The 10,784-nt window shown below is 34.6% G+C and overlaps 3 protein-coding genes across 3 annotated transcripts; 2 read left to right on the top strand and 1 right to left on the bottom strand.

Annotated features, from left to right (window-relative positions):
- Nucleotides 1–1,424: 1,424 nt before the first annotated feature.
- LOC119667507 (histone H4) lies at nucleotides 1,425–1,736 on the bottom strand. Its single transcript, XM_038076803.1, has one exon. The coding sequence runs from the start codon at nucleotides 1,734–1,736 to the stop codon at nucleotides 1,425–1,427; it is 312 nt and encodes a 103-aa protein (XP_037932731.1).
- Nucleotides 1,737–1,978: 242 nt separating this feature from the next.
- On the top strand, nucleotides 1,979–2,479 carry LOC119667831 (histone H3). The gene has a single exon (XM_038077169.1). The coding sequence runs from the start codon at nucleotides 2,042–2,044 to the stop codon at nucleotides 2,450–2,452; it is 411 nt and encodes a 136-aa protein (XP_037933097.1). The 5' UTR covers nucleotides 1,979–2,041; the 3' UTR covers nucleotides 2,453–2,479.
- Nucleotides 2,480–8,927: 6,448 nt separating this feature from the next.
- On the top strand, nucleotides 8,928–9,302 carry LOC119667508 (histone H2A). Its single transcript, XM_038076805.1, has one exon. It carries the CDS (start codon nucleotides 8,928–8,930, stop codon nucleotides 9,300–9,302), a length of 375 nt encoding a protein of 124 aa, XP_037932733.1.
- The last annotated feature ends 1,482 nt before the right edge of the window (nucleotides 9,303–10,784 follow it).

The raw sequence follows: 10,784 nt of genomic DNA on the forward strand, positions 1-10,784 counted from the left end.
ATTTATTTATTTATTTATTTATTTTATAAAATGTTTTAGTATATGGTATACCTATTGCGTTTATTAATGACCGGTCACTAAAGATTGAATAATCACCTATCGAAGTTAGGAATTCAATCCAACTCAGACTGCAGATACTGTAGAGAAGAGAGAAACTGTATACCATGTGCTTGGGTAGTGTCCACTGATGCACAAACGGAATAAACACCTAGGAGGGTATTTCATGGATCATAAATATTCAAGACTAGGACTTTATATTGTCTTTCATTAAAGAAAACGGACTTGGAGAAACATTCTAACCCGAGTAATGGGCACAATATACCTTGTCATAGTGCACGATCATTTCTTTTAATAATACCTCATGAATAATATGAAGAGATTCTTTTATTCTGTAATGCGCTATAAATTTAATCTCTAATAAGCAAACAAAAATTCTTTATGCATTTAAAAAAATTATATTCTCTTATTTAGACATTATGTGCAATACTTCACATCATTCTTAAGTTAATAAATATTTATCTTATTCTATTATATTTAATATCCAATTATTTATTTATTATAGTAATGACCATAAAATATTATATATCAAAATATGTCATTTATTTGATGAAATACTCACTTGTATATATTTTATTCACTTAATTTCATTTTTAAATTCTATTTTAAATAAATAAAAATAGTGGTTTATGCTAATTTTATTTATTATTATATAATGCTTCTAATTACACTTGTTAATTTATAACTAACACACCACACTCGGTACTCACTTGCAAGACGCTGCAAATTACTTAAAGATAATTTTAAAATATTCTAATTTATTTCAATAACAAGTTCTTTTATTTCTTTTCTTTATATAATATTGTCATAATTCACTTAATTCATATACGAATTTTTTTCACTTTCATTTTCCCCGCAATCATTTTGCTTGTTGAACACTTGGATTTGGATTAAGATTAAGAGTCAGATTCAGTGTGAGATTTGAATTCACTAAAACCACCTCTTAGGAATGAATGGAGAAAATTTTCACACCATTGTGTGGAAACTTCAAACTGCAATATCTAACAGTCCGCAAATTACTTATATACGTCAGTTCTATTTATCTTATTCTATAAAAAAATTGAATGAGAATTATAATTAAGCCCGTAAGAAGCTAGTCCACATATATACTGCTAATGTAACAAAGAAATTGAGAATTATAATAATAAATATTTTGGACTCTGTTAAACTGATCATTTTAATTATCAATTATACTCGACAGACATCAATCGATCAAGCTAATAAATTTTATTTTTTTTATAATATTAGAAAAATACCAACACATATATATGTAAATTTATCTCTTTAAGTGTAAGATTATTTGGGTCCTGAAAAGGACCATTGGGCAATATATTATTGCATTATTAAATCAATAATTGATTATTTGCTTAACCTCCAAAACCGTATAAGGTACGGCCTTGTCTCTTTAAAGCATATACGACATCCATGGCTGTAACAGTCTTCCTTTTGGCATGTTCTGTGTATGTAACAGCATCACGGATCACATTTTCCAAAAATACTTTCAATACTCCACGAGTTTCTTCATAAATCAAACCAGAAATACGCTTAACTCCGCCTCGGCGAGCTAAACGTCTGATAGCTGGTTTCGTAATACCTTGGATGTTATCACGAAGAACTTTGCGGTGACGCTTAGCACCACCTTTTCCTAATCCTTTGCCACCTTTACCACGACCTGTCATTTTGTATTTAAATTTTTATAGATATGGTAGAACCGTTCGAATTCAAATTCAAACAATAAATGAAGTGACGACGGATGATTGACGACTATTTATAGAAAACATAAGCACTATGAAAGATATGAAAAAGATTGAGTAAAACAAAACAAAACAAAAGAAAACAAAATAAAAAGAATAAGCAATATGAGAAACAATGAATGTTAAAACATGTGAATAGTTGAAACAGAACATCCAGGTATGATGAGAAAATTGAGCTATTCAATTGCGCTATTTTTTAAAATACCATATTGTAACATATCTCATAAATTATGGCTCGTACAAAGCAAACTGCTCGTAAATCGACTGGTGGTAAGGCACCACGAAAACAATTGGCTACCAAAGCCGCACGTAAAAGTGCACCAGCTACTGGAGGTGTGAAAAAACCACATCGTTATCGTCCAGGAACTGTAGCTTTACGTGAAATTCGTCGCTACCAAAAGAGTACTGAGCTCTTGATTCGCAAATTGCCATTCCAGCGTTTGGTCCGTGAAATTGCACAAGATTTCAAAACTGATTTACGTTTCCAGAGTTCTGCTGTAATGGCTCTTCAAGAAGCTAGCGAAGCATACTTAGTGGGTCTTTTTGAAGATACTAACTTATGCGCAATTCATGCCAAACGCGTTACAATTATGCCAAAAGATATTCAATTGGCTAGACGTATTCGTGGAGAACGTGCTTAAGATTGGAAGCAATATAATTTTATAAATATACAAAAATCGGTCCTTTTCAGGACCAAAATTATATAAAGAAAAGAGATAAATAAATGACATGACTTATCCAGGGTTTGAAATTGCTTAACTATTTTCAATTGCTTATTTTTGACTACGAAAATAAAATAAGCAAAATGTAAATGCAATTGTTGCATAGTAAGTTTATTCAAAGAAAAGAGATAATGATAAATTATATCATATAGATGTAGTATAGACATTGCTATTAGAAGTAGCATAACATATATTAATATGTATAATATTAGCATCATATGTATACTATTATTAGTATCATATAGTGTATCATTAGACATAGAATGTTTCACGTCATAACATTTAATTGAATCAATATATTTTATTTTTCTTTTGCTGTAAGCAGAAAGCATCAGAAGCCATAATGTAAGACTTGAACTTACTAAAAGAACGCTTAAGGAATGAGTTGTAAAAGAGCTTATCTATCCCATGAAATTGTATGGTATCATAGAATGAATGACAAGGAACAAATACTATATTTATGTTTTCAAATTTAAAGCACGAATGTAAATATAGAATATATCAATTTAAAAGCGATGATAGTACTAAGACTGATGATAAGGATTAAGACTCGTTAATTCAAGAGTTAACTCTATTTAGCAGGTTATATTATCCATGATTAAAAAACTGTAAGATCCTCAAAACCGACAGAAATTAATTTGTTGATTGAATCATTTATTCACTAACAACCAAACGATAGCTGATAATTCATGAAGAGACTGTCAAAGTTTTTTTTTATTTTTTTCTTCTATCAGTAGCCTTTTAAAAGAAATATCAAAAACAAAATATATATCATATTTATATTATTATTATGTTGAGGCTAGTTGAGTCAGTGCACTTGAGCACTTTTACTTTCTATTAACTACGAGGTTTCTTCTTAACCCCTCTTTACGCCTTGTCTGGATTATTGTTTATAACTTTATCAGATCTGCATACCTCCCCGAGGAGCTTGTAACCATTCTGAGATTCAATAACGCGGTGTTGATAAGCCTGTCAGTTTTCGTAAATAATTTCAGGGCTCTATACATATTTATAATATAGATAAATTATCAACTCAATTGAATATTTTTGTGGCCCTGAAAAGGGCCTTTTGAATAAGTGGTGTTTGTTTGATATAACGCAATTTACTTGGAACTAGTATACTTAGTGACAGCTTTTGTTCCTTCACTAACTGCGTGCTTAGCCAGTTCACCGGGAAGTAAAAGACGAACAGCAGTTTGAATCTCCCGACTAGTAATGGTGGAGCGCTTATTGTAGTGTGCTAAGCGCGAAGCCTCAGCAGCAATACGTTCGAATATGTCATTCACGAAGCTGTTCATGATGCTCATGGCTTTCGATGATATACCAGTATCGGGGTGGACTTGCTTTAACACTTTATAAATGTAGATAGCATAGCTCTCCTTCCTCCTGCGCTTCTTCTTCTTATCGTTTTTGGTTATATTTTTCTGAGCCTTTCCATCTTTTTTGGCTGCTTTTCCGCTAGTTTTTGGTGGCATGATTTCTGATTTTAAATTTTAATCGTCGATTTGTTGTTGAAAATTGAGTTCGAGTCGGTAAAAGTTAATACCTTGACTCAATTATAGTGGTAGACATTTCTAGATTATGTCCACTGGGTAAATGACGAGTGCTCAATTAATTTTATTGTTTAGTTTAGTTAATAATGGTACGGATGTCCGCGTATCTTCCTGTAGTGTGAATAGGTTGTTGGTGTAGATTTTGCAATAAAGTGTTGTCATGTGCATCTATTGATTTGAATAATTTGAGAGCCCTGTCTTTAATGTATAGTTTGATAGGTGTGATTTTTAGATCCCTTTGAATATCGACATTTCTTATGTACCAGGGAATGTTAAATATTTTTTTAATGGCTATATTTTGACATGTTTGAAGTTTGTTGAAGTTAGTTTTTGAAGTTTTGGAGAAAGCAATGAAGCCATATGATAGCGCCGGACGCATTATCTGGGTATAAAGCAACTTTTTATTTATGATACTTAGAGCCTTGTTTTTGTAGAGCGGTCGTAAATGGTTTAGCATTGTGTTGATTTTATTTCTTAGATTGTATATGTGCGTGCTCCATTGGAATTTCTTGTCAAATGTAATCCCCAGGTATTTGATGTGGTCTTCCCAGTCTATATCGGTGTCATTTACTTTTAATTTTGGTGGATATTGCCACCGTTTTCTGGTTATGAAAATTGCCTTCGTTTTATCGTTATTAATTTTAATTTTCCATTTTTGGAAGTAAGAAGTGACACAGTCAACATGTTCCTGTAATGTGTTACTGACGTTTAAAGTATTTTTATCAGCATAGAATATACAGGTATCATCTGCATATAGGGCTAGTTTAGATGGTTCTAGCTTTGGAATGTCGGAAGTGAAGAGATTGTATAGGGCTGGAGACAATGGAGAGCCTTGAGGCACCCCTGCTTCAATAAATCTGGGGGTTGATAGATGATTATTGATTTTGACTCTGAATTGTCTTTTATGCATGAAGCTACCAATGATTTTGATGATGTTGAGAGGTAGATTTAGGTCGTACATTTTAGAGATGAGGCCATCGTGCCAAACTTTATCAAACGCTTTCTCAACATCAAATATTATCATGCCCGTCGATTTATTTTCTCTAAGTGCAGATTGGATGTATTGTGTCACTCTTGCCAGTTGTAGATCGGTCGAATGGTTGGCTTTGAAGCCGAATTGTTCGTCCGGTATAAGTTTTAGGCGATTTGTTTCGGTCTGCAGTCTATTTAGAATGACTCTTTCAGCTAGTTTCCCCATAACTGGAAGTAGGCTGATAGGTCGCCAGTTTTGCGGGAATGTGTGGTTCTTGTTGGGTTTCGGGAGCACAATTACTAATGCTTCTTTCCATTTATCTGGAAATTTACCTAACTGTAGCATGGCATTGATTATATTATTAATTATGATGATTGATGCTACAGGCAGATTTTTGATACAGCGGTTACTAATTTTATCAGCACCTGGAGCCGATTTTGTTTTGATAGAGTAGATAATGGCTTGCAGTTCTTCGACGCTGCACGGCGAGATAGGTGAATCAGGGATTCTGCTCAAAATGGCTTCCGCTCTTTCTCCAATTAATTCTTCTTCGTCTACATCATCAGAAATGTCATGGTTATCTAAGAATTGTGACTCGAGGGAGTTTGCAAATTCTTCGGCTTTATCCTCATCAGCGAATTTGAGCCCATTGGGACCGTGTATTGGTGGAATTTGAATCTTGTTTTTCAGTCTGAAATATTTGCTGATATTCCAGAAGGCTTTATCACCAGTTTCGAAGCTCATTAGAAATTCGTTCCATTTGTGGTTTTTGAATTCGCGAACCAATTTTCTTATGACATTGGTTTGAAGGTTTGCTGCTCTCTTCAGTGCGGGGTCGTTTGTTCGAAGGGCCCTTTTTCGTAGTCTATTTTTGTTTTTAATTAGGTTTCTAATGAACCTTGGGAGTATAAAATAGTTCTTGGCGCTGATGGATTTTATGGATGAGTTATTGGAGATTGAGTCTTGGATTTTTGAAGTGACTATTTCTATGGTGTTATTAAGGTCTTCTATTGAGTTTATGGGGCTATTGAGGGAATAGTTTTCCATTTCATGACGGAATTGAGTCCAGTTTGTCATCGTTATCACTGGGGGTGGAGATTCGAAAAACATGTTTTCAATAAAGAACAGAACCGGCTTATGATCTGAGTTTAACTCCTCCAGTACTTCGATATGACAATTAGCATCCAAAGATCTTGAAATACCGATGTCAAGTATTCGGGAGGCCCCGTGGCAAAAGTGTGTAGGCTCTGTTGGGCAATGTAATGTTAGTGCCTGTTCTGTGATTAAATTATCTATCTCTCTTCCTGCTCTGTTTGTGCTTCTTTCTCCCCAATCTCTATTGTAAGCGTTGAGGTCGCCCGCAACAAACGTGGGTTCGTCCACATCTAGTAATGAGGATAGATCATTTAGGTACGTGCTGTTGGTTGGTGCTTTATAAACAGAAGATAATTTTAATTGAAAGTTATCTGAGATTATCTTGATAGTGGTAGCTTCAAGAGAGTTTAGATTATTGGTGATGAGATGATGATTGATCGAGTTTTTAATGATTATAGCGGTGCCTCCACCTTGCCTATTTGTTCTGTCCTCCCTGTATGTTATATAATTAGGGATTTTAAATCTGATCCCTGGTTTTAAAAACGTTTCTTGGACCAGGAGAACGTCGATCTTGTGTTCGTGAAGGAAGTGAATTACTTCATCTTTTTGGTTAAAGATGGAATTGGCGTTCCAAGAAACTATTTTAAGATTGAGTGTTGTACTTGTCATTAGTTGGAATTTGGCATTATATGGTGAACCATATACTGGATCATGTTTTGCATCATATAATTGAATTGTTCTTGCATATTAGCAAAAAATTTCTCGAATTGAGCAGCTGGGAGAATAGGGTTTGAAGTTTTTTGTTGTGAAGAAACTTTGGGCTTGGCAATGCTTGCGTATGAAGCCGCAGGTGTCACCTTTGTGTTTATATTGTTGGGCAGGTGGACTTGTTCCTTGATTGTGATCTTCTTGGAGAAGTTGCGAGGATTTTGAGGACAACCCCCATAGCTGGCTGGATGGTCTCCTTTACAGTTAACGCATTTTGGCGTGGCCTCTTTAGGTTTTTTGCATTGTGAATGATGGTGCGAGCTATCGCATTTGACGCACTTGGGGATAGCTTTGCAATTGGTCGCCACATGACCGAATTGCTGACAATTGTGGCATTGAGGAGGGCCCTTCAGCGGGCGCTGAGCTTCAATAGTAACTCTCAAGTGGCAGATGGCACTGAGGTTAAAAATGTTTGATTGATCCTTTGGCAAACGTATTTTTATGAGTTTATTATTATTTTGCCTGGTTCGTAGATAGTGGCATTCCAGGATATTGTATCCTTGGAGTTCCAAATCTTCTTGGATCTCTGACGGACTTAATCCTTCTAGGCCCTTTATAATTATATTTAAATTTTTTTCTTCAGAGAGGAAATGCGTGTGGTATTGTGTATGGTTATTGTTGAAAAATCGTGTCATGTTTCTATGGTCCTCAATGGTCTCGGGAGTGATTTGAATGCCCAGATAGACTGATTTGGCTTCTGAGTATTTAATTTTACGAACTTCAAGTTCCTTACGGATTGTGTTCCATTTGTTGGATTCACGTAAGGTGATTGGTACTACTTTTGGGATTTTCTTGTCAACCGTCTTACCTGCATCATTTTGAAGCTGTTCATCTTGCTGAGATTTCGGATGCTGTTGTTGATGTATGACTTGATCGTTCGACTGCTGAATAGTCTGTTGATGCTGCTGATGATATTGTTGTTGTGACTGTTTGGGTTGCTGCTGTTGAATTGCGACTTGTTGTTGTTGTTTTAGTTGTTTAATTTGGCGTTTGGATTTTACGTCAATATAACCATCATTAAAATCTTGGTCGCACTCCGAGTCTGGAGAGCTGGAGCCCTCCGGGGGGAGAACTATCTCCTCGTCGTTAGCTGGGGAGGCAATTTCCATTTCATCCTCACTTGGGCCTGCTGAAACGCGAGGGGAACTAGGAAGGGATGGCGGAGACACCTTTTTCCTTTTATTAGAACGGGCGAGCTTGGCCACTAATGTAGCGCTTTGGGCGCTTAGCTGGTTCTCCAATTTGGAACACCGCTCTTGAAGTGTTTGAAATTGTTGAAGCAGTTTTGAGTAATTCTCCTGTAGAAGCTCATTGAACTTTTTTAGTTCAATGAATTCCTCAGTGCGGACTGGATTTGGAGTGCAATGATCTTGGGAAATGCTTGGGGGCACTGGAATAACTTCATTATTTGCCATTTCCATCAAATTGCTAATTACAGATGTGCCTTTCAAACTGTCAATGCACAGTTTAAAAAACACTGAACAGTTTGAAACTCACTGAACAGTTTGACAGTCACTGGAAAATCGATTTTGCACCAACAGTTTGAAAGTCACAAGTGACTCTCAAACTGTTACTTGACCAATGATAGTCAAACTGTAGTATTGGTGGTATTTTATACCAAGTATTTGGAACTTGAGTGCTTGAATACTTGAGTCTAAAGTACTTGAGAGCTTGAGTGCTTGAGCACTTGAGACTTGAGTACTTGGGTATTTGAATTCTTGAAAAGTTGCGCTAATGTAACTTGAAATAGTTGAGTTGAGTTTCTAGTAGTTGAGATTTATAAAAATTGGATCTATTTTTTTTCAATCCTTTTTTCTTTCAATCGTCCAATCGTCGATTTGGGGCAATTTCCGTTTCTATATAAACATTTTTCAAACGAAAGTTTAAAGCAATTTTTTATTTTAAATTGCGTTTAGAAAAAGTATATGAGATAATTTGTCGGCATCATTAAAAAAAAATAGATCCAATTTTTATAAATCTCAACTACTAGAAACTCAACTCAACTATGTCTGGTCGTGGTAAAGGTGGTAAAGTTAAAGGCAAGGCAAAGTCACGATCAAATCGTGCTGGATTACAATTTCCAGTTGGTCGTATTCATCGATTATTGCGTAAAGGCAATTATGCTGAACGCGTTGGTGCAGGTGCTCCAGTCTACTTAGCTGCCGTTATGGAATATTTGGCTGCTGAAGTTCTTGAATTGGCTGGCAATGCAGCACGCGATAATAAGAAGACAAGAATCATTCCTCGTCATTTACAGTTGGCCATACGTAATGATGAAGAATTGAACAAATTATTGTCTGGTGTTACAATTGCACAAGGTGGTGTACTACCAAACATTCAGGCTGTACTTTTGCCAAAGAAAACAGAAAAGAAGGCTTAAATTATTTTATTTTATTTATTAAAATACGAATACATATACGTGGAGAATTAACTATCAATTAATCCGTCCTTTTCAGGACGACAAAATTTATTTTATTAAAGAAAATGTATTTCATTAAATCAATTGATATAAATATTGTACATACTATCATACCTACCCTACTAACTTACACAAGCCATACTTTAAAACACTTAACAATCAATCATTTCTTGCCTCGCCCTTCTGTTCCGTTACATTCCTGGAAGACCTTCATGAATTCGAAATCTTCGAAAATTGTAAATCAGCCTACATAACAGATAAAATACATAGCATTGTTAGTGTATAACTTAAGACTGCGTTTTGCTACATAGTAATAATTTTTTTTTTGTTTTTGGGCAGCAGGTATTAACCAGTTTTTATACATACGAGTGTGTATGCGTTCCAATTGACTTCCTAGAAATCAGGTTTTTTTATTGATTCAAATTACAAAAATTTGTGAAAATAATTAAAATTTCACAATCCATTCACTCTAGCTTGATGTGGCCACCTTTTGTCTTGACTATGGCTGTGATCTTCCAGTATTTTGGCCTATTCCTGAATAAAAGCTTTCTTCAGCGTATCGAAACTGGCTTATTTTTTAGTTCTCAACTTGCTCTCCAAATTGGCCCAGCGTAACAACTCCTTTGCTCATTCGAGTTTAACTTTTTGTTGCTTTGGTGCAAGATCTTGTGCCTTGGAACTTTTAAAGCTTTACCTTGAGCTTATTTTGGAAAATGCGTCAGATGCTTCGTTCAGATATTATCGGTTCTTTGGCCATTTGATTAGTACTACGACGTGGATTTCGTTTAAGTCGAGCCTTCACTTTCCGAACCATTTTAGGCAATGTTGCTGGTTTTTTTTCGTCCACCACTATAGCATTTGGTGACTCTGCCTGAGCTATTATAACGATTTAAGGTACGATACACAAACATTTTATTCACATTGAGATATTTGAGCTCAAGCACAATAGCTAGTTGTAATTTTCCAACCAAATATAATGCAATCACACTTATTTATTAATTCCATTTCGAATAATATTAGTTCTATAAAACTTAGACGCAAATGCTTGTGGTAATTTGTAAACAATATAAATAGCTGTCATTCATATGAATTTGACGTAGTTGGCAATATCAGTTTGACAAACATATCTCTGTGTAATTTGTAACACTTCAATCGCCTAACCCTTTATATTATTAAGAATTTTTTAATATTTATCATAGATTCGCGTATCAGTAAATAGATACATAAATCTTCGCAGGTAGTATAATCTAAGTTACAATAATATTAATATTATATTTGTTACTAATAAAAATGTACAAAACAAATAACGTTGCCAGGTCAATAGCATAAAGTTTCATAATTACCTTTTTGAAATCAAGAAACTAATAATTTTGTGCCAAATATTTGTATTTATTATTAAATAAATGTGATACAATTATTAAAAAACATTAATATTCATAATAT

Source organism: Teleopsis dalmanni, chromosome 1 (genome assembly GCF_002237135.1).
Source record: "Teleopsis dalmanni isolate 2A chromosome 1, ASM223713v2, whole genome shotgun sequence".
NCBI lineage: Eukaryota > Metazoa > Arthropoda > Insecta > Diptera > Diopsidae > Teleopsis > Teleopsis dalmanni.

Bases quoted from the DNA above. Each gene is read 5' to 3' on its own strand.
- LOC119667831 (XM_038077169.1), top strand. From the start codon at position 2,042: ATGGCTCGTACAAAGCAAACTGCTCGTAAATCGACTGGTGGTAAGGCA.
- LOC119667508 (XM_038076805.1), top strand. From the start codon at position 8,928: ATGTCTGGTCGTGGTAAAGGTGGTAAAGTTAAAGGCAAGGCAAAGTCA.
- LOC119667507 (XM_038076803.1), bottom strand. From the start codon at position 1,736: ATGACAGGTCGTGGTAAAGGTGGCAAAGGATTAGGAAAAGGTGGTGCT.